We start from the raw sequence: 24,686 nt of genomic DNA, 5'->3' as shown, positions 1-24,686 counted from the left end.
AACTTAAGACTTCCGGCATCTAGCGTGGCCGCTTTTTAATCTGTCTCTACACAGGGGCTAGAGTAATCCACTCCAATCCTCCCTTTCTAGCCTTCATGGGGTTACATATTTCATAGGAGTGTGTTCCCCGAGTATTAAGGAACGTTTTGATATCTTACTCGCCCCTGTGGACCTATTATCCACCGAAGTCGAGCCGTTAATGCTGACGGCGTGGAGGGCTGCCTGCCTATGGCGCGAACCTCGGGAGGAACGCGTCTGAAGTAGAGATGAGCGCCTGAAATTTTTCGGGTTTTGTGTTTTGGTTTTGGGTTCGGTTCCGCGGCCGTGTTTTGGGTTCGACCGCGTTTTGGCAAAACCTCACCGAATTTTTTTTGTCGGATTTGGGTGTGTTTTGGATTCGGGTGTTTTTTTTCAAAAAACACTAAAAAACAGCTTAAATCATAGAATTTGGGGGTCATTTTGATCCCAAAGTATTATTAACCTCAAAAACCATAATTTACACTCATTTTCAGTCTATTCTGAATACCTCACACCTCACAATATTATTTTTAGTCCTAAAATTTGCACCGAGGTCGCTGTGTGAGTAAGATAAGCGACCCTAGTGGCCGACACAAACACCGGGCCCATCTAGGAGTGGCACTGCAGTGTCACGCAGGATGTCCCTTCCAAAAAACCCTCCCCAAACAGCACATGACGCAAAGAAAAAAAGAGGCGCAATGAGGTAGCTGTGTGAGTAAGATTAGCGACCCTAGTGGCCGACACAAACACCGGGCCCATCTAGGAGTGGCACTGCAGTGTCACGCAGGATGGCCCTTCCAAAAAACCCTCCCCAAACAGCACATGACGCAAAGAAAAAAAGAGGCGCAATGAGGTAGCTGTGTGAGTAAGATTAGCGACCCTAGTGGCCGACACAAACACCGGGCCCATCTAGGAGTGGCACTGCAGTGTCACGCAGGATGGCCCTTCCAAAAAACCCTCCCCAAACAGCACATGACGCAAAGAAAAAAAGAGGCGCAATGAGGTAGCTGTGTGAGTAAGATTAGCGACCCTAGTGGCCGACACAAACACCGGGCCCATCTAGGAGTGTCACTGCAGTGTCACGCAGGATGTCCCTTCCAAAAAACCCTCCCCAAACAGCACATGACGCAAAGAAAAAAAGAGGCGCAATGAGGTAGCTGTGTGAGTAAGATTAGCGACCCTAGTGGCCGACACAAACACCGGGCCCATCTAGGAGTGGCACTGCAGTGTCACGCAGGATGTCCCTTCCAAAAAACCCTCCCCAAACAGCACATGACGCAAAGAAAAAAAGAGGCGCAATGAGGTAGCTGACTGTGTGAGTAAGATTAGCGACCCTAGTGGCCGACACAAACACCGGGCCCATCTAGGAGTGGCACTGCAGTGTCACGCAGGATGTCCCTTCCAAAAAACCCTCCCCAATCAGCACATGATGCAAAGAAAAAGAAAAGAAAAAAGAGGTGCAAGATGGAATTGTCCTTGGGCCCTCCCACCCACCCTTATGTTGTGTAAACAAAACAGGACATGCACACTTTAACCAACCCATCATTTCAGTGACAGGGTCTGCCACACGACTGTGACTGATATGACGGGTTGGTTTGGACCCCCCCCAAAAAAGACGCAATTAATCTCTCCTTGCACAAACTGGCTCTACAGAGGCAAGATGTCCACCTCATCTTCACCCTCCGATATATCACCGTGTACATCCCCCTCCTCACAGATTATCAATTTGTCCCCACTGGAATCCACCATCTCAGCTCCCTGTGTACTTTGTGGAGGCAATTGCTGCTGGTCAATGTCTCCGCGGAGGAATTGATTATAATTCATTTTAATGAACATCATCTTCTCCACATTTTCTGGATGTAACCTCGTACGCCGATTGCTGACAAGGTGAGCGGCGGCACTAAACACTCTTTCGGAGTACACACTTGTGGGAGGGCAACTTAGGTAGAATAAAGCCAGTTTGTGCAAGGGCCTCCAAATTGCCTCTTTTTCCTGCCAGTATAAGTACGGACTGTGTGACGTGCCTACTTGGATGCGGTCACTCATATAATCCTCCACCATTCTATCAATGTTGAGAGAATCATATGCAGTGACAGTAGACGACATGTCCGTAATCGTTGTCAGGTCCTTCAGTCCGGACCAGATGTCAGCATCAGCAGTCGCTCCAGACTGCCCTGCATCACCGCCAGCGGGTGGGCTCGGAATTCTGAGCCTTTTCCTCGCACCCCCAGTTGCGGGAGAATGTGAAGGAGGAGATGTTGACAGGTCGCGTTCCGCTTGACTTGACAATTTTGTCACCAGCAGGTCTTTCAACCCCAGCAGACCTGTGTCTGCCGGAAAGAGAGATCCAAGGTAGGCTTTAAATCTAGGATCGAGCACGGTGGCCAAAATGTAGTGCTCTGATTTCAACAGATTGACCACCCGTGAATCCTTGTTAAGCGAATTAAGGGCTGCATCCACAAGTCCCACATGCCTAGCGGAATCGCTCCCTTTTAGCTCCTTCTTCAATGCCTCCAGCTTCTTCTGCAAAAGCCTGATGAGGGGAATGACCTGACTCAGGCTGGCAGTGTCTGAACTGACTTCACGTGTGGCAAGTTCAAAGGGCATCAGAACCTTGCACAACGTTGAAATCATTCTCCACTGCACTTGAGACAGGTGCATTCCACCTACTATATCGTGCTCAATTGTATAGGCTTGAATGGCCTTTTGCTGCTCCTCCAACCTCTGAAGCATATAGAGGGTTGAATTCCACCTCGTTACCACTTCTTGCTTCAGATGATGGCAGGGCAGGTTCAGTAGTTTTTGGTGGTGCTCCAGTCTTCTGTACGTGGTGCCTGTACGCCGAAAGTGTCCCGCAATTTTTCTGGCCACCGACAGCATCTCTTGCACGCCCCTGTCGTTTTTTAAAAAATTCTGCACCACCAAATTCAAGGTATGTGCAAAACATGGGACGTGCTGGAATTTGCCCACATTTAATGCACACACAATATTGCTGGCGTTGTCCGATGCCACAAATCCACAGGAGAGTCCAATTGGGGTAAGCCATTCCGCGATGATCTTCCTCAGTTGCCGTAAGAGGTTTTCAGCTGTGTGCGTATTCTGGAAAGCGGTGATACAAAGCGTAGCCTGCCTAGGAAAGAGTTGGCGTTTGCGAGATGCTGCTACTGGTGCCGCCGCTGCTGTTCTTGCGGCGGGAGTCCATACATCTACCCAGTGGGCTGTCACAGTCATATAGTCCTGACCCTGCCCTGCTCCACTTGTCCACATGTCCGTGGTTAAGTGGACATTGGGTACAACTGCATTTTTTAGGACACTGGTGAGTCTTTTTCTGACGTCCGTGTACATTCTCGGTATCGCCTGCCTAGAGAAGTGGAACCTAGATGGTATTTGGTAACGGGGGCACACTGCCTCAATAAATTGTCTAGTTCCCTGTGAACTAACGGCGGATACCGGACGCACGTCTAACACCAACATAGTTGTCAAGGACTCAGTTATCCGCTTTGCAGTAGGATGACTGCTGTGATATTTCATCTTCCTCGCAAAGGACTGTTGAACAGTCAATTGCTTACTGGAAGTAGTACAAGTGGGCTTACGACTTCCCCTCTGGGATGACCATCGACTCCCAGCGACAACAACAGCAGCGCCAGCAGCAGTAGGCGTTACACGCAAGGATGCATCAGAGGAATCCCAGGCAGGAGAGGACTCGTCAGAATTGCCAGTGACATGGCCTGCAGGACTATTGGCATTCCTGGGGAAGGAGGAAATTGACACTGAGGGAGTTGGTGGGGTGGTTTGCGTGAGCTTGGTTACAAGAGGAAGGGATTTACTGGTCAGTGGACTGCTTCCGCTGTCACCCAAAGTTTTTGAACTTGTCACTGACTTATTATGAATGCGCTGCAGGTGACGTATAAGGGAGGATGTTCCGAGGTGGTTAACGTCCTTACCCCTACTTATTACAGCTTGACAAAGGGAACACACGGCTTGACACCTGTTGTCCGCATTTCTGGTGAAATACCTCCACACCGAAGAGCTGATTTTTTTGGTATTTTCACCTGGCATGTCAACGGCCATATTCCTCCCACGGACAACAGGTGTCTCCCCGGGTGCCTGACTTAAACAAACCACCTCACCATCAGAATCCTCCTGGTCAATTTCCTCCCCAGCGCCAGCAACACCCATATCCTCCTCATCCTGGTGTACTTCAACACTGACATCTTCAATCTGACTATCAGGAACTGGACTGCGGGTGCTCCTTCCAGCACTTGCAGGGGGCGTGCAAATGGTGGAAGGCGCATGCTCTTCACGTCCAGTGTTGGGAAGGTCAGGCATCGCAACCGACACAATTGGACTCTCCTTGTGGATTTGGGATTTCAAAGAACGCACAGTTCTTTGCGGTGCTTTTGCCAGCTTGAGTCTTTTCAGTTTTCTAGCGAGAGGCTGAGTGCTTCCATCCTCATGTGAAGCTGAACCACTAGCCATGAACATAGGCCAGGGCCTCAGCCGTTCCTTGCCACTCCGTGTGGTAAATGGCATATTGGCAAGTTTACGCTTCTCCTCCGACAATTTTATTTTAGGTTTTGGAGTCCTTTTTTTACTGATATTTGGTGTTTTGGTTTTGACATGCTCTGTACTATGCCATTGGGCATCGGCCTTGGCAGACGACGTTGCTGGCATTTCATCGTCTCGGCCATGACTAGTGGCAGCAGCTTCAGCACGAGGTGGAAGTGGATCTTGATCTTTCCCTAATTTTGGAACCTCAACATTTTTGTTCTCCATATTTTAATAGGCACAACTAAAAGGCACCTCAGGTAAACAATGGAGATGGATGGATTGGATACTAGTATACAATTATGGATGGGCTGCCGAGTGCCGACACAGAGGTAGCCACAGCCGTGAACTACCGCACTGTACTGTGTCTGCTGCTAATATATAGACTGGTTGATAAAGAGATAGTATACTCGTAACTAGTATGTATGTATAAAGAAAGAAAAAAAAAACACGGTTAGGTGGTATATACAATTATGGACGGGCTGCCGAGTGCCGACACAGAGGTAGCCACAGCCGTGAACTACCGCACTGTACTGTGTCTGCTGCTAATATATAGACTGGTTGATAAAGAGATAGTATACTCGTAACTAGTATGTATGTATAAAGGAAAAAAAAACCACGGTTAGGTGGTATATACAATTATGGACGGGCTGCCGAGTGCCGACACAGAGGTAGCCACAGCCGTGAACTACCGCACTGTACTGTGTCTGCTGCTAATATATAGACTGGTTGATAAAGAGATAGTATACTCGTAACTAGTATGTATGTATAAAGAAAGAAAAAAAAACCACGGTTAGGTGGTATATACAATTATGGACGGGCTGCCGAGTGCCGACACAGAGGTAGCCACAGCCGTGAACTACCGCACTGTACTGTGTCTGCTGCTAATATATAGACTGGTTGATAAAGAGATAGTATACTCGTAACTAGTATGTATGTATAAAGAAAGAAAAAAAAACCACGGTTAGGTGGTATATACAATTATGGACGGGCTGCCGAGTGCCGACACAGAGGTAGCCACAGCCGTGAACTACCGCACTGTACTGTGTCTGCTGCTAATATATAGACTGGTTGATAAAGAGATAGTATACTCGTAACTAGTATGTATGTATAAAGAAAGAAAAAAAAACCACGGTTAGGTGGTATATACAATTATGGACGGGCTGCCGAGTGCCGACACAGAGGTAGCCACAGCCGTGAACTACCGCACTGTACTGTGTCTGCTGCTAATATAGACTGGTTGATAAAGAGATAGTATACTACTAATATTATATATACTGGTGGTCAGGTCACTGGTCACTAGTCACACTGGCAGTGGCACTCCTGCAGCAAAAGTGTGCACTGTTTTAATATAATATTATGTACTCCTGGCTCCTGCTATAACCTATAACTGGCACTGCAGTAGTGCTCCCCAGTCTCCCCCACAATTATAAGCTGTGTGAGCTGAGCAGTCAGACAGATATATAATATATATAGATGATGCAGCACACTGGCCTGAGCCTGAGCAGTGCACACAGATATGGTATGTGACTGACTGAGTCACTGTGTGTATCGCTTTTTTCAGGCAGAGAACGGATATATTAAATAAACTGCACTGTGTGTCTGGTGGTCACTCACTATATAATATATTATGTACTCCTGGCTCCTGCTATAACCTATAACTGGCACTGCAGTAGTGCTCCCCAGTCTCCCCCCACAATTATAAGCTGTGTGAGCTGAGCAGTCAGACAGATATATATAATATTATATATAGATAATAGATGATGCAGCACACTGGCCTGAGCCTGAGCAGTGCACACAGATATGGTATGTGACTGAGTCACTGTGTGCTGTGTATCGCTTTTTTCAGGCAGAGAACGGATTATAAATAAAACTGGTGGTCACTGGTCACTATCAGCAAAACTCTGCACTGTACACTACTGAGTACTCCTAATGCTCCCCAAAATTAGTAAATCAAGTGTCTCTCTAATCTATTCTAAACGGAGAGGACGCCAGCCACGTCCTCTCCCTATCAATCTCAATGCACGTGTGAAAATGGCGGCGACGCGCGGCTCCTTATATAGAATCCGAGTCTCGCGATAGAATCCGAGCCTCGCGAGAATCCGACAGCGTCATGATGACGTTCGGGCGCGCTCGGGTTAACCGAGCAAGGCGGGAAGATCCGAGTCGCTCGGACCCGTGAAAAAAAACATGAAGTTCTGGCGGGTTCGGATTCAGAGAAACCGAACCCGCTCATCTCTAGTCTGAAGCCACTGAAGCATCGACCACCCTGCCCCCTCCACCGACCCTTACCCCCCACATCACTGATCAGCTCTTTCGGGGAGACTACACTACAGGGCACTCGTTTACCTGCCTCGTGGGGCGGCGCCCCCACCGAGTCTCCGGCCGTGGGTACCCGGGGCTGTGCTCGGGAGGCCTGAGCCGCCGGGCGGAGGGTCCCCTCGTTGTGACACCACAGCTGGGTTTCCTGCTTCATACGGAGCTGCTGCCTGCCGGACGGAGGAAGCCTTCCTGCCTTTCTGCATCGTGGGTCGGGGTGCAGCACGGGCTGTCCCTCCATCGCTCACTGGACCGCCCACTTCACAAGCACGGCCGATCCTTCTGAGGCCTTCGTGACCCGACCGGCTCTGCGCCGCCGGAGGTACCCGCGGGGATTGCCGTGGCTGTGCGTTATCCCCTGCTGTGGACGCTTTCCTGACAGGGGCCGCCTGACGCGTTAGGGCTGCTGTTAACCGCCCCCACCCATGCCCTTGTGGATGGCCGCGGGAGCCGGCGGGAGTGTGGACCTGCTGTGCGGCCGTGTATCCGTCCCTGCACGGATCTGATGTTACTACAGTGCCCCATCCCTAATTGTGCTGCTGAGACTGCCAGTCCCTCTTGCTGACATCCGAGGGACTTCGTGATTGCAACTTCCAAGGCCTTCAATCGACTGGTGTTTCTAGAGACGCTCTGACACCTGCTGCTGCTATTCACTTGCAAGGCCTTGAAACTACCCCAGGTACTAACACTGTCTGTCCCCCCTACTGCCTTTTACTAACAATCTCCCCTTTCCTCTTTTACATTACCCCATACTTGGTACCACCCCCCTCGCAATCCATTCCTCTCCTCCCTTATCAAAGCTACCCTCACTTAGGGGTCTATTCATGTAGAAAACGAAATCAGAATTGCTACTTATCACTATACATTGCATCGCTTCGATGCGATGTATAGCCGTGATAAGTAGCAATTCATGTATACTTACCCTTCCGACGATGCGCTGCGGTGTCTGGGGCTCCCACGGTGACGTCTTCTCCGGCGGTCCCTCTCTGCGATGCGCGGGGTCCAGTGACGGGTCCCTTTGCGCATGCGCAGCTTGATGACCTCCCGGCAGGCCGCAGTGGTTGCTGGGAGGTCGGGGGGCGGAGCCAGCGCGAGGTGCCGAGCAGCGATCAGGGAAGCATTGAGCTTCCCTGACGTCTCCGCACCGCAGTTCAGGTTACGCCGTCCTCAGATGGCGAACCTGAACTCCATGGAGAAGCGGAAAGCAGAGCTTTCCGCACCTTCATGAATCGCACTCACCATACAAAGGTATGGTGATGCGATTCAGGCACAGAGCGGGGGTACCGCTGGAGAAGTCAGAGACTTCTCCACGGTAACCGGCTCTGTGAATTGCGGTAAGCAGAGAAAAGCCCTGTTTACCGCAAAACAGGGCTTTTCTCTGCTTCATGAATAGACCCCATACTGCCCTCTCTCTCTACCTTCTCCGCACATATCTTTTGTGCACCACAAGGGTGTTTAAGAGCCTCTTCTATGTTTATGGAAGGGACTAGCCCCTTCTATGGACTTTCACGGGTCTCTATTCCCCATTGTTTTGCGATAGGGATATACTGACGCTTCTTCTAGACTGTGTTGCCGCGGTTCCTGTTGAGGTGCCTACCACACCACCCAGCGCTGCATAGCACCGGCCGGTGCTACATCGGGACGTCCAACCTCAGAAGAGGACTCTGTATAACACTTGCTGGATTATCGAGTTTAAACTTTGCTTGCTATACAAGCAATATTATTATACCTGGGAGTTAAGTTTGGGGTTGTACAGATTGCATAGTGCCGCAGCTGAGGAAATAGTGCCACCCAGTGGCTCTTGGTTAAGAGACTCACAAAGTGATTGCATATTCATTCCGCGTCTCCTTGATCATTTTAATTATATTTTCAGCTGTGCTGGCTCCTGACGCAGCCTATATGTACCGTTTGTTATTTTACTATCAAATGTGATATTTTCTGTTTTTTCCTCTCCTGGGAAATTTTTGTGACGTTTGTTATTTTTCACACTCTCAGGATTCCATGTGATATATTCCTATCCTTCCCCTGCTGAGAATTCTTTGTGACGTTTGTTATTTTTCACGCACTAAGGATTCTATGTGATATATTCTTCTATTTCTCTGACGTCCTAGTGGATGCTGGGAACTCCGTAAGGACCATGGGGAATAGCGGCTCCGCAGGAGACTGGGCACAAAAGTAAAAGCTTTAGGACTACCCGGTGTGCACTGGCTCCTCCCCCTATGACCCTCCTCCAAGCCTCAGTTAGATTTTTGTGCCCGGCCGAGAAGGGTGCATTCTAGGAGGCTCTCCTGAGTTTCTTAGAAAAAGTTTAGTTTTAGGTTTTTTATTTTCAGTGAGACCTGCTGGCAACAGGCTCACTGCATCGAGGGACTAAGGGGAGAAGAAGCGAACCTGCCTGCTTGCAGCCAGCTTGGGCTTCTTGGGCTACTGGACACCATTAGCTCCAGAGGGACCGAACACAGGCCCAGCCTCGGAGTCCGGTCCCAGAGCCGCGCCGCCGGCCCCCTTACAGAGCCAGAAGCAAGAAGAGGTCCGGAAAAATCGGCGGCAGAAGACATCAGTCTTCAACAAGGTAGCGCACAGCACTGCAGCTGTGCGCCATTGCTCCTCAGGCACACTTCACACTCCGGTCACTGAGGGTGCAGGGCGCTAGGGGGGGGGCGCCCTGAGCAGCAATGTAAACACCTTGGCTGGCGAAAATACACCACATATAACCCCCGGGGCTATATGGATGTATTTTAACCCCTGCCAGAATACAGCAAAAAGCGGGAGAAAAGGCCGCCGAGAAGGGGGCGGAGCCTATCTCCTCAGCACACGGGCGCCATTTTCCATCACAGCTCCGCTGGAAGGACGTCTCCCTGACTCTCCCCTGCAGTCCTGCACTACAGAAAAGGGTAAAAAAGAGAGGGGGGGCACTAATTTGGCGCAGTTTTGATAATAACAGCAGCTATAAAGGGAAAAGCACGTTATATAGTGGTATTCCTGTCTATATATAGCGCTCTGGTGTGTGCTGGCATACTCTCCCTCTGTCTCCCCAAAGGGCTAGTGGGATCCTGTCCTCTATTAGAGCATTCCCTGTGTGTGTGCTGTGTGTCGGTACGTTTGTGTGGACATGTATGAGGAGGAAACTGATGTGGAGGCGGAGCAATTGCCTGTAATGGTGATGTCACCCCCTAGGGGGTCGACACCTGAGTGGATGGGCTTATGGAAGGACTTACGTGACAGTGTCAGCTCTTTACAAAAGACAGTTGCTGACATGAGACAGCCGGCTACTCAGCTTGGGCCTGTCGGGGCGTCTCAAAGGCCATCAGGGGCTCTAAAGCGCCCGTTACCTCAGATGGCAGATACAGATGCCGACACGGACACTGACTCCAGTGTCGACGGTGAAGAGACGAATGTGACTTCCAGTAGGGCCACACGTTACATGATTGAGGCAATGAAAGATGTTTTACACATTTCTGAGATTACAAGTACCACTAAAAAGGGTATTATGTTTGGTGAGAAAAAACTACCCGTAGTTTTTCCTGAATCTGATGAATTAAATGAAGTGTGTGATGAAGCGTGGGTTTCCCCTGATAAAAAAACTGATAATTCCTAAAAAGTTATTGGCATCATACCCTTTCCCGCCAAAGGATAGGGCACGTTGGGAAACACCCCCTAGGGTGGATAAAGCGCTCACACGCTTGTCAAAACAGGTGGCACTACCGTCTCCTGATGCGGCCGCCCTTAAGGAACCTGCTGACAGAAAGCAGGAGAATATCCTAAAATGTATATACACACATACTGGTGTTATACTGCGACCAGCAATCGCCTCAGCCTGGATGTGCAGTGCTGGGGTGGCTTGGTCGGATTCCCTGACTGAAAATATTGATACCTTGGATAGGGACAGTATATTACTGACTATATTGCATTTAAAAGATGCATTTTTATATATGCATGATGCACAGAGGGATATTTGCCGACTGGCATCAAGAGTAAGTGCGCTGTCCATTTCTGCCAGAAGAGGGTTATGGACGAGGCAGTGGTCAGGTGATGCGGATTCCAAAAGGCATATGGAAGTATTGCCTTATAAAGGGGAGGAGTTATTTGGGGTAGGTCTATCAGACCTGGTGGCCACGGCAACGGCTGGGAAATCCACATTTTTACCCCAGGTAGCCTCTCAACATAAGAAGACTCCGTATTATCAGGCGCAGTCCTTTCGGCCCCATAAGGGCAAGCGGGCAAAAGGCTCCTCTTTTCTGCCCCGTGGCAGAGGAAGAGGAAAAAGGCTGCAGCAGACAGCCAGTTCCCAGGAACAGAAGCCCTCTCCCGCTTCTGCCAAGTCCTCAGCATGACGCTGGGGCTTTACAAGCGGACTCAGGCACGGTGGGGGCCCGTCTCAAGAATTTCAGAGCGCAGTGGGCTCACTCACAAGTGGACCCCTGGATCCTTCAGGTGGTATCTCAGGGGTACAAATTGGAATTCAAGACGTCTCCCCCTCGCCGTTTCCTAAAGTCTGCTTTACCGACGTCTCCCTTCGACAGGGAGGCGGTATTGGAAGCCATTCACAAGCTGTATTCTCAGCAGGTGATAATCAAGGTACCCCTCCTGCAACAGGAAAAGGGGTATTATTCCACGCTGTTGGTATACCGAAGCCGGACGGCTCGGTGAGACCTATTTTAAATCTAAAATCTTTGAACACTTACATACAGAGGTTCAAATTCAAGATGGAGTCACTCAGAGCAGTGATCGCGAACCTGGAAGAAGGGGATTATATGGTGTCTCTGGTCATGTCCCAATTTACCCTTCTCATCAAGGGTACCTCAGGTTTGTGGTACAGAACTGCCACTATCCGTTTCAGACGCTGCCGTTTGGATTGTCCACGGCACCCCGGGTCTTTACCAAAGTAATGGCCAAACTGATGATACTCCTCCGAAGGAAAGGAGTTTTAAATTATCCCTTACTTGGACGATCTCCTGATAAGGGCGAGATCCAGGGAACAGTTGGTAGTCGGGTTAGCACTATCGCAAGTAGTGCTGCGGCAGCACGGTTGGATTCTCAATATCCCAAAATCGCAGCTGATCCCGACGACTCGTCTTCTATTCCTAGAGATGATCCTGGACACAGTCCAGAAAAAGGTGTTTCTCCCGGAGGAGAAAGCCGGCGAGTTATCCGAGCTAGTCAGAAACCTCCTAAAATCAGGCCAAGTCTCAGTGCATCAATGCACAAGGGTCCTGGGAAAAATGGTGGCTTCCTACGAAGCAATCCCATTTGGCAGATTCCACGCAAGAACATTCCAGTGGGACCTGCGGGACAAATGGTCCGGATCGCATCTTCAGATGCATCAGCGGATAACCCTGTCCCCTAGGACAAGGGTGTCTCTCCTGTGGTGGTTGCAGAGTGCTCATCTTCTAGAGGGCCGCAGATTCGGCATTCAGGACTGGGTCCTGGTGACCACGGATGCCAGCCTGCGAGGCTGGGGAGCAGTCACACAGGGAAGAAATTTCCAGGGCTTGGGGTCAAGCCTGGAGACATCACTTCACATAAATATTCTGGAGTTAAGGACCATTTACAATGCTCTAAGCCAAACAAGACCTCTGCTTCAAGGTCAGCCGGTGCTGATCCGCTCGGACAACATCACGGCAGTCGCCCACGTAAACAGACAGGGCGGCACAAGAAGCAGGAGGGCAATGGCAGAAGCTGCAAGGATTCTTCGCTGGGCGGAAAATCATGTAATAGCACTGTCAGCAGTGTTCATTCCGGGAGTGGACACGACCTCCACCCGGGAGAGTGGGGACTTCATCCAGAAGTCTTCCACATGATTGGGAACCGTTGGGAAAAACCAATGGTGGACATGATGGCGTCCCGCCTCATCAAAAAACTGGACAGGTATTACGCCAGGTCAAGGGACCCTCAGGCAATAGCTGTGGACGCTCTGGTAACACCGTGGGTGTACCAGTCGGTGTATGTGTTCCCTCCTCTGCCTCTCATACCCAAGGTACTGAGAATTATAAGACGGAGAGGAGTAAGAACTATACTCGTGGCTCCGGATTGGCCAAGAAGGACTTGGTACCCGGAACTTCAAGAGATGCGCACAGAGGACCCGTGGCCTCTGCCTCTAAGAAGGGACCTGCTCCAGCAAGGACCCTGTCTGTTTCAAGACTTACCGCGGCTGCGTTTGACGGCATGGCGGTTGAACGCCGGATCCTAAAGGAAAAAGGCATTCCTGAGGAAGTCATCCCTACCCTGATCAAAGCCAGGAAGGATGTGACCGCAAAACATTATCACCGCATTTGGCGAAAATATGTTGCGTGGTGTGAGGCCAGGACGGCCCCAACGGAGGAATTTCAACTGGGTCGATTCCTGCATTTCCTGCAAACAGGAGTGTCTATGGGCCTCAAATTGGGGTCCATTAAGGTTCAAATTTCGGCCCTGTAGATTTTCTTCCAGAAAGAACTGGCTTCAGTTCCTGAAGTCCAGACGTTGTCAAGGGAGTGCTGCATATACAGCCTCCTTTTGTGCCTCCAGTGGCACCTTGGGATCTCAATGTAGTTTTGGGGTTCCTCAAATCACATTGGTTTGAACCACTTAAATCTGTGGATTTAAAATATCTCACATGGAAAGTGGCCATGCTGTTGGCCCTGGCTTCGGCCATGCGCGTGTCAGAATTGGCGGCTTTATCTTGCAAAAGCCCCTATCTGATTTTCCATTCGGACAGGGTGGAATTGAGGACTCGTCCTCAGTTTCTCCCTAAGGTGGTCTCAGCATTTCACCTGAACCAACCTATTGTGGTGCCTGCGGCTACTAGGGACTTGGAGGACTCCAAGTTGCTAGATGTTGTCAGGACCCTGAAAATATCCTGTATGCACCCAACAAGCTGGGTGCTCCTGCTTCTAAGCAGACTATTGCTCGTTGAATTTGTAGTACAATTCAGCTTGCACATACTGTGGCAGGCCTGCCACAGCCAAAATCAGTAAATGCCCATTCCACAAGGAAGGTGGGCTCATCTTGGGCGGCTGCCCGAGGGGTCTCGGCTTTAAAACTTTGCCGAGCAGCTACTTGGTCAGGGGCAAACACGTTTGCAAAATTCTACAAATTTGATACCCTGGCTGAGGAGGACCTGGAGTTCTCTCATTCGGTGCTGCAGAGTCATCCGCACTCTCCCGCTCGTTTGGGAGCTTTGGTATAATCCCAATGGTCCTTACGGAGTTCCCAGCATCCACTAGGACGTCAGAGAAAATAAGAATTTACTTACCGATAATTCTATTTCTCGTAGTCCGTAGTGGATGCTGGGCGCCCATCCCAAGTGCGGATTGTCTGCAATACTTGTACATAGTTATTGTTAACTAAATCGGGTTATTGTTGTAGTGAGCCATCTTCCTAGAGGCTCCTCTGTTATCATACTGTTAACTGGGTTCAGATCACAAGTTGTACGGTGTGATTGGTGTGGCTGGTATGAGTCTTACCCGGGATTCAAAAATCCTTCCTTATTGTGTACCTTCGTCCGGGCACAGTATCCTAACTGAGGCTTGGAGGAGGGTCATAGGGGGAGGAGCCAGTGCACACCGGGTAGTCCTAAAGCTTTTACTTTTGTGCCTAGTCTCCTGCGGAGCCGCTATTCCCCATGGTCCTTACGGAGTTCCCAGCATCCACTACGGACTACGAGAAATAGAATTATCGGTAAGTAAATTCTTATTTTTTCTGTATGTGACGTTTGTTATTTTCACCCAACGCTACTCTTCTATATTGCTTGACATTTTATTTTGATTTTCTGGTATGGGTTTTTGCCCATGCCCATATCTGGCATAACTTTCTGCCGGAATCATCCTTAAGTGTCCTCTCGAAGGCTATAGGCTATAACTATGTGTGGCTGCAGTTTTCTAGTGGGGACGTGGATTGATTGAAATATGTCTTGAATAACTGGGTGTGGTTTTGCATTTTCGCTCGAGTTCTATGTATATTTAAATTTGCTTTAATATTATTACCCGTAACTGTTGGATCTGTGCCTTCAGGAGACACTGCTTGCTCTATACATCATTCCCTGGGTTATGGATAAATACCTCGACAAGACATGCCTCCAAAACAATCAAATACCTCCTATAAAGCGGGGAAGGGGAAGGACGCTCCTCCTAAGTCAGGCCCGCCCTCCCCAGCTGGTCCTGGGGTGGAATCGTCTGGCTTACCTAGTGATAAAACCTCCCCCCTGACAGCTAAGGAAATTTCAGATTTCCTTATGCCCCTGCTTGATAAACGATTTTACGACCTACAAGCCCGCTTAGGTGTCGGATTAGCTCGCATAGATTCACATGTGACACGCATCTCCACGTTAGAAATGAGAATGAGTGACACTGAGGACCTGGTCCAGTCTTGTCAAGAGGGGGTATCAACCCAGGGCAAATATATACAACAACTGGGAGGTGGGAATGGGAAATGGGAGGTACTAAAATTCCTGCTAGCTAAAAATACACTCAAATTTATTCCTACGAGCAGCAAAAAAAGGAATAAAAATCATAAACCGATGTGGCTTAACAAAAAGATAAAGGAACTTATGGGCAAGAAAAGGAGAGCATTTAAAAAAAATACATCTGACTGGAAAGCAGAGTCATTTCAGCACTATAAGGAATGTAACAAAATATACAAAAAGGAAATAAGAGCGGCTAAAGTAGAAACTGAAAAACTAGTAGCAAAGGAAAGCAAAGCGAATCCCAAAAAATTCTTTAAATACATTAATAGCAAGAGATTAAAGAAGGAGAGGATAGGCCCTTTAAAAGACAAGTTGGGAGTCTTAAGCAAAAATGATAATGACATAGCGGACACACTAAATGAGTTTTTCTCAACAGTATTTACTAGAGAGGACCCAATTCAGGGACTAACACATAATCTCAATAATGAGAATATCCCACTGATAGGTACTTATTTAAGCGAGGAAGTAGTCTGTGACTGATTAAAACATTTAAAGATTAATAAGTCACCAGGTCCCGATGGTATTCACCCAAGGGTTCTAATGGAGCTTCACTCTGAACTTGCAAAACCGCTATTTTTGATCTTTAAGGATTAGGTAATATCGGGTATGGTTCCCAAAGACTGGCGTATAGCGGAAGTAGTGCCTATATTCAAAAAGGGGAGTAAAGCTGAACCAGGTATTTTATAGACCAGTTAGTCTTACATCTATAGTGGGGAAAGTATTGGAAGGTATTCTAAGAGATAGTATTCAGAAGTTCCTTGAAGTCAATAAGGTCATTAAAAGGAATCAACATAGGTTTATGAAGGACAGATCCTGTCAAACCAATTTACTTGGCTTTTATGAAACAGTAAGCGCAAACCTAGATCAGGGTAAAGAGGTGGATGTAATCTTTTTAGATTTTGCCAAAGCATTCGACACTGTACCACACATGAAACTTATCTACAAGCTACAAGAATCAGGGCTAGGAAGCACAATATGCACTTGGGTCAAAAACTGGTTAGATAATAGGGAGCAGCGCGTTGTGGTTAATGGATCTTTTTCAACTTGGACTGAAGTGCTATGTGGTGTGCCGCAAGGCTCAGTATTAGGACCGCTATTGTTCAATATTTTCATTAACGACCTAACAGAAGGTTTAGAGAGCATGGTGTAAATTTTTGCAGATGATACCAAATTGTGTAAAGTTATAAATGCGGAAGGGGATGCCGAGTCGCTTCAGAACGACTTAGGTAAATTAGAAGCTTGGGCAGCGAAATGGAGAATGCGCTTCAATACAGACAAGTGTAAGGTAATGCACTGTGGTAACAAGAGCAAAAATAACACCTACCTACTAAATGGGGTAAAATTAGGGGATTCTGTACTGGAAAAGGACTTAGGTGTCCTCATAGATAGCAAACTAAGCAGTAGTACCCAAAGTAGGACTGCCGCAAAGAAGGCTAATAAGATATTAGCATGCATAAAACGGGGAATTGATGCTAGGGACGAGAGTATTATACTCCCGTTATATAAATCACTTGTGAGGCCACACCTTGAATACTGTGTACAATTCTGGGCACCTTACTACAAAAAGGATATCCCTGAGCTAGAAAAGGTTCAAAGGCGGGCGACCAAACTAATTAAGGGTATGGAGACGCTGGAATACGAGGAAAGGCTTGCAAGACTAGGCATGTTTACACTGGAAAAGAGGAGATTTAGAGGGGACATGATCAACATTTACAAATATATAAGGGGACATTATACAGATCTTGCGCAGGACCTGTTTTTGGTTAGATCAACACAGAGAACTCGTGGACACTCGCTCAGGTTAGAGGAGAGGAGATTCCGCACAATACGGCGTAAAGGCTTTTTTACGGTAAGGACGATACGTATTTGGAATTCCCTGCCTGAGGGAGTTGTAATGGCCGACTCAGTCAACACCTTTAAGAATGGGTTAGATAAATTCCTAATGGATAAGGATATCCAGGGTTACGGGGCATAGTCACGCACTATGGTTATTATAAAAAAGAGGGGTAAAACGTAACGGCAGTCATCAACTTCAGTCAAAATTTTCTACAAAATAATCGTGCATAGGAGACCACAAATAGGGTGAACTCGATGGACAATTGTCTTTTTTCAACCTTAGATACTATGTTAACTGCAGGACAAGGTTGAGGACCTGGAAAATAGATCCCGTAGGAATAACGTTAGGTTTATAGGTATACCAGAGTCCTTGACGGGTCAAGCTCTTTCCTCCTATCTTAGCGTGGACCTGCCTACCTCCCTGGAATTCATAGATGATATTGAAGTCCCACACATCGAAAGGGCCCATAGGCTGGCAGCGGTGCAGGACGGGATGCGGAAGCGTTCTCGGCCAGTCATTGCTAGGTATTTAGATTACAGGGCTAAGGAACAAATTCTTGCGGCTTACCGTAAAACCAGGGAATTGTTAGTCAAGGGTCACAAAATCTTGATATTCCAGGATTTTTCGGTGGCTGTGGCCCAGAAAAGGAAAGAATTCTCTGACGTTTGCTCCTACTTACATGACAAAAATATCCGTTTTGCCCTGCTGTACCCAGCCAAACTGCGGGTTCTAGAAAATGGAAGTCAGGTATTTTATACAGACCCGGAGATAGCGAGGTCACACTTTCTAAATCACAGATCCCCGTCAAGGTCGCCCATTAGCTAAAATGTAGGTTATTGGACTGCGATGGGTTGAGCGGTTAAGGTACTCTTGCCTCGGGCGGAGGTGTGGTACTCTACACTCTATTTTACCGTTCTTTAATTCTTTAGTTATTTTTTGTTAGTATTTATTGTGTGCACCACTAGACCTAGTTGGTGCCCACCATGGTTTTGGTTATTAGGAAAATGTTAGAAAATGGAGTTATGAGTCATTATGGTTTATTACTGACACTTCAACTAATACAGTTGTGCATTGCATTTTATGTCATATTGGTGTTCCTGCTGTTACAGTCTATGCTACAGTGGAGACTCTGGGTTGGGAGGGGAGCCGCCATTGTGTGCCTGAATTTACTGATTATCTGTCAGATATCTCTCTGTCCCGTGGGGGTTGGGTAGCCATGCCATTGGTTGCTTCTTCCTCGTCTGAGGTACTACCCACGAAACCTATACACTTTATTTCCTGGAATGTTGGAGGGCTCAATTCCCCAGTCAAACGACGCCGCGTAGCCACGTACCTTAAACGCTTTCACCCGGATGTGGTTTTCTTACAGGTGACCCACTGGCTGATGGGCGAGGAGGGTGTATTGAAGGCCCCTTGGCTTGGTTCCTGTATCTCTGCTCCCTTTCGCACAAAAGCCAAAGGGGTGGCCATACTATTTCGAAAAAACCTTCCTGTTACTGTTTTGACAGAAATTATTGACCCCGAAGGCAGACCTGTATGCCCCGAATATCAACACACACGTTTTTATTCAGGACTCAGCCACATTCTCCAAGGTAGAACTAATTACTCCTTGATAGTGGGTGGGGACTATAACATGGTGGACGATCCTACAGTTGACAGATCACCGATTATACCACGAACCACTGACCCCCACAGTAGACACTTATTGGCATTTTGAGTCTCTTTAGACCTTTCTGATCCATGGAGATTGCTATACCCTACTGACAAAACCCACACCCACCTGTCACTGGCACACGGGACGTTGTCTCGTATTGACAAATTCCTGATTGCTGATGACTTGATGTCTCAAGTAGCTGGGGTGGATATACTCGACATACTGATCTCAGACCATGCCCCAATCACGCTGGCTCTGACCCATCCTCATATGCATTCAACTGATCGCATCTGGCGATTTCCACAATACCTGGCAGACTCTGAGGACTTTAAATTATATCTTACTTATCATTGGACCAACTATGTTGATGAAAATATAGATTACTGGGATAGACCCGACATCTTCTGGAATGCCTCTAAGGCTGTGATGTGGGGTCACATTATTAGCTATGTCACCCGGAAAAAAAGGGAATCCAAGGCGGAATATACCGCACTGAAAGCAGCAATGTCTAGGGCTTTCCAAACATATACTTCTACGCCAACAGATTCCACTCTCACTGACTATAGACAAGCCAGACGCCTGCTTGAAACCTATTTAGCGACCCAGGCGAAATGCTCCTTAGACTTTACCAAAAATAAAGTTTATAGATGGGGCAATAAGGCTGGTAGGTTACTGGCAGTCATGTCCCGACCTCCCAAAAGACGAAATACCATAACTGCTATACACCACCCCGTGACAGGCCATATTATTACCAAATCTCAGGACATCGTGACACAGTTCCAAACCTATTTCCAGTCCTTGTTTAGCTCTGCACCAGTAGACAACGACTTACAAACACAATTGCTTACAGATGAGGTACTACACCCCCTGACCCGGAACCAGAGAGAAGATCTTGCGGATGGTATAACGGCGGAGGAAATTAGCACTGCCATCTCCAACCTGCCCCATGGTAAATCTCCAGGCCCAGATGGTCTATCGGGAGATTACTATCGCATATTACAAGCCCATATTGTCCCTACTTTATTGGAGTTGTTTCGAGTCATACAAGAAAGAAGTTCCCCATCCCCACTGTTTAATGAAGCGTTTATTACCCTTATCCCTAAACCCGGTAGAGACACCAACTTTCTTTCTTCCTATAGACCAATCAGTTTATTAAATATCGACTATAAATTATTGGCAAAGATAATGGCACTGAGGCTTCAATCCATTCTCCCAGATGTCCTTACCACAACACAGATGGGCTTTGTGACTGGCAGACATGCAGTTAAGGCCATTCGTATGGCACTGGCAGCGGTGACGGCATCACAGTCTCCATGCACAGACACAAATATGCTTCTTAGTCTCGACGCCAATAAGGCTTTTGATATGGTCTTGTGGCCACACTTGTTCACTGTGTTAGAAAAAAGAGGCTTTGACACGGATTTTGTTAATTACGTTCGGTATATCTACGACAAACCTTCTGCTTCTCTGTTAGTAAACGGGATCAGGGGCCAAAGATTCTTTTTAGAAAGAGGCACCCGTCATGGATGCCCCTTATCGCCGCTGTTATTCAATTTAGCTCTAGATCCACTGCTTCGGACATTGCAGGATTGGCCAGACGTTCGGGGTATTAGAGTAGGTGAACAGGAAATTAAATTGTCGACCTTTGCCGATGATATCCTCCTTTACATATCTGACCCCGAACATTCCCTTACTCTGATTCTAGACAAAATCCAATTATTTGGTCGTATCTCAGGTTTTAGTATCAATATGGACAAATCTAAGGCGTTATTGCTATATGGCAACGTGACATGTCCGCATTGGACCTCGCGTTTCCCTTTACACTGGGTATCGACATTTATTACATATCTGGGTATTATGGTGCCACGATATATATCTGAATTATACAAACTTAACGTAAGCAAGGCCATACGTACTCTCACTGACGACATTAAGGGATGGGAACATCTTCCGCTGTCATATTTGGGCAGGGCTAACCTGCTAAAAATGGTAGCTATACCACGCATATTGTACCCATTACAAACACTCCCTGTACTGCTGACTAAACAAGATGCGCAAACGATTAACAAACTTATCAGAACATTTATATGGATGGGGGCCGTGCACATATCGCTTTGCATAAACTTATCCAACCTAAATCCAATGGAGGGATTAACTTCCTGGATGTGGTAATTTATAACCAAGCTGCACTCTTGAGACACTTGAGAGATTGGCTGCAAAACAGCTCTATATATACGAACACTTGCCTAGAACAAAACTTCCTAGTAAATATAGATTTGATATGTTTTCTCCACCAACATGATTGGGAAGTACCGGATCACGCTTAGTCAAACCCACTCTTGTGGTTTACCAGGAAAGTATGGTACATATTGCGCCATAGTGCGAAATTGAACCAATATCACTCTTTACATTTGCCCCTACTCAAAAACCCAGAAATTTTGGATGGCATGGCTGCTCACCCCTTTGTGAGGTGGAGGGAGGCTGATATAACGTCCATTCGTTCACTGGTATCTGTGGAGGACCAACGCTTGCTAACTTTCTCGGAGGTTTCAACGAGAAATGGGGTGGTTGCTTCGTCCCCCCTTCCATTTCTGCAAACACAATTTTATATTAATAAACTTTAAATAATAGAAACACTTCAGTGCGCAATTAACAGCAGCTAAAAGCCAGAAATTCTCTCCTATGAGGTCTCCTTCACCCCTCACCAAAAGTGCATATAAAGAAATAAATTGGAGAGAACACTTAGCTAGCGCTGTACTCGTTTTTCTTTCCTCTAGGTTCCCCTTCAATAATCTCACAGATTTGATCGCATGTAAGATAATGAAAAAGATTGTATATAGTGAAGTACTGTTTAATACAAAACACATATACACAAATAAACATTTAGAATAGGATCAGATTTGACAAAATCCTCTAGGAGGCGTGTAAGATGGGTAATTACCACGATCAATGGGGACTGTGCACAAACAGTCCCAACAGCGTTTGTGTCCCAAATATGGGTGCTCCGGATCAGCCCACACTTCACACAGATGATAACTGCTGGATCTAGGCAACGACACTCCACTTATTCAGCGTCTCCACAGGAAAAAACCAACGCGTTTCCTCCCCTAGCAGGGGACTTTTTCAAGGTGCAGTCAAGATACTGATCCTTTCCCTCCAACCCTCTATTTAAATATCCGTGCCCCAATAGGATTGATCCATCTCAGCCGGACATCGTTATATAATCAAGTCTCTCAATCTTTTAGTTGCTCCTGGCTCTCCGTCTAGTACCAGGAGTGACTTCCGTGTACATCGGTTGCTGTAGTAACCGAAGTCTCCCCGTCCGGCTGAGATGGATCAATCCTATTGGGGCACGGATATTTAAATAGAGGGTTGGAGGGAAAGGATCAGTATCTTGACTGCACCTTGAAAAAGTCCCCTGCTAGGGGAGTAAACGCGTTGGTTTTTTCCTGTGGAGACGCTGAATAAGTGGAGTGTCGTTGCCTAGATCCAGCAGTTATCATCTGTGTGAAGTGTGGGCTGATCCGGAGCACCCATATTTGGGACACAAACGCTGTTGGGACTGTTTGTGCACAGTCCCCATTGATCGTGGTAATTACCCATCTTACACGCCTCCTAGAGGATTTTGTCAAATCTGATCCTATTCTAAATGTTTATTTGTGTATATGTGTTTTGTATTAAACAGTACTTCACTATATACAATCTTTTTCATTATCTTACATGCGATCAAATCTGTGAGAATATTATTGAAGGGGAACCTAGAGGAAAGAAAAACGAGTACAGCGCTAGCTAAGTGTTCTCTACAATTTTATATTAGGCACGTACTTACACACTTTGCAGAGGGGGATTGGACTAACTCTTTAGATAGCCTCTTATTACACCCTGTACCTAGTCACAAAGCCATGCATTATACATTTTTGAGGCCAATCCTAGATCATGAATCTGTGGCGGGTGGAATGTCCAAATGGTTGACCCATTTTCCTAGGCTGACTATACCCATAATGGAAAAAGCATTATCTTAATCCCAAAGGGTCCTGCCAGCAAGTATGTATATACTTAACTATTTCTCCATGTATATCATAATACCTATCTATCCCCGCTACGGCGTTTCCATATGGGAACGTCGGGAACACACTCTTGCCCAAAATGCCATCAGAGAGAGGCTGATACCTATCATTGTTTATGGGCATGCCCAATTGTGCAATATTTCTGGCACCTTGTTAGGAGATAAGCAGAGGCTAAATTAATAACTTATGTGCCATTTACTCCCGAATGGGCAATTTTGGGTATCATTGATCCCACTCTCCGAATGCCTTCGGAATGTAGAAAACTACTGATAGCCCTCAGCGCTGCGGGGAAAAAAACGATTTTACAGGGATGGATAAATAGTGCGCCTCCACAGATACCTTTATTTTTGAACAAATTACACCACATATTCAGGATGGACTGGGTGGAAGCCATCGTGGATAGTAGGAAACAAGTAGATCGTTTTTTTACTCTTTGGGAATCATATATATCCACTTTACCCCTCAACACGCGGCTGCAAATCTATAATAGTCTAAAGAATACCACGTGGTACCTAACTAGACTGGCAGCACAAGACCAACCTGTATCTTTGATCTGAAGGTGGTCATATGTGGCGGCTCCCCCCAGGGTTACCTAAATTGTTCACAATACTGTCAATGACACGAATGTTGGAATGAGCACTTTGAAACAGTCTTTATTATTGCACATATGTGAAATCAAAGCACAACGCATATTTGTAAACTTTCTTTGCTACAAATTTTTACTGTCTTTACATCTTTTTGAAGTGTATTTTCCATGATGTCTCAATAAAAAATTGATTAAAAATAAATAAATTGTTCAGCTTGTCAATAATAACACAGAAATTAATTGTTATGTTTGTTCATTTTCATACTTAATTGGGACCCCTTGGTTATTGGTTCCCATAGTATTTAGAAATATTTCCAATGGCCACTCACCGTACAGAGGGAGATAAGAGGATGATTAGCTTTTCTTGCATTCACAATGATTTTGGATGTTCCCAGACAGATGTTGATCAGAATCAACTACACATTTCACCACAACCTGAGTGGACTCTAAATTTGTTGAAGTCCTAAATGTCTGATGTCGGCTTCCAGCTTTAGGTGAAAAGTATGCAGGATCCTGGTGTAATGTAAACTAAGTTAGATATGAAACCCTATATCTTGCTAAATGTAATTTTCTATTTCATTTCCCTCAATCGTACTATCAAAGTTATAAAGGGTATTCCTCCTTTAGGTGGACAGCGTTACCCTGAGAGACAGCTATGAGGAAGAATAGTTTTGGATTTTGTTTTTTTTTCCCCCAGTTGAACCATAAAATACTATTATATCAATACATTATATCATTACTTGACTGATATGTAAATATATGTATGTTTATCTTGCTAGGAGGCTGCTGCCAGACCACTCCATCTGATATTGCAAGTTTGAAAGAAATTCTGCTGGCCAGCAATCCTGATGTGCATTAATGTAAAGCCTGACACCTGTAAGAGCTGCTGCTGTTGAAGAATCAGAATCATCTTTTCTGTCAATAAAGCATTAAATGTGTCAAAGTAAATACTTTACAATTCACACATCAAAGTTGGATGTCATCACTGAACAATTTGGAAAATCTTTGATTCTGTGGAACAGACATATCTTTCTTCTACGCTACTCCATGGCAGCCATTACTCTGGGATTTATCCCTACTCCTAGATTTTAGACAGGAAGTTTTTTCTATTTTAGGCTCCGCCCCCTCTGGGAATATAGGTCCGTCCGCCTCTGGCTTCCCCAGTCTTTTTCCTGTCTCCTTAGATAGTGACAGTGTAGTCGTTTGTTATTTTA

At 46.7% G+C, this 24,686-nt stretch overlaps 1 protein-coding gene across 2 annotated transcripts in view; it reads left to right on the top strand.

The window, feature by feature from the left end:
* LOC135020888 (uncharacterized) overlaps nt 1-24,420 on the top strand; it is a 106,854-nt gene extending 82,434 nt beyond the window's left edge. For both annotated transcript variants that reach the window (XM_063953213.1, XM_063953214.1), the window contains one exon: nt 24,252-24,420. In XM_063953213.1, coding sequence (XP_063809283.1) covers nt 24,252-24,331 — 80 coding nt within the window. In that variant the 3' untranslated portion in view covers nt 24,332-24,420. The remainder of the gene's footprint in view (nt 1-24,251) is intronic.
* Nucleotides 24,421-24,686: the final 266 nt, after the last annotated feature.

This window comes from Pseudophryne corroboree, chromosome 2 (assembly GCF_028390025.1).
Source record: "Pseudophryne corroboree isolate aPseCor3 chromosome 2, aPseCor3.hap2, whole genome shotgun sequence".
In the NCBI taxonomy this organism is placed as follows: domain Eukaryota; kingdom Metazoa; phylum Chordata; class Amphibia; order Anura; family Myobatrachidae; genus Pseudophryne; species Pseudophryne corroboree.
The sequence above is the reverse complement of the archived record's forward strand: the minus strand, read 5'-3'. Positions and strand labels throughout refer to the sequence as shown.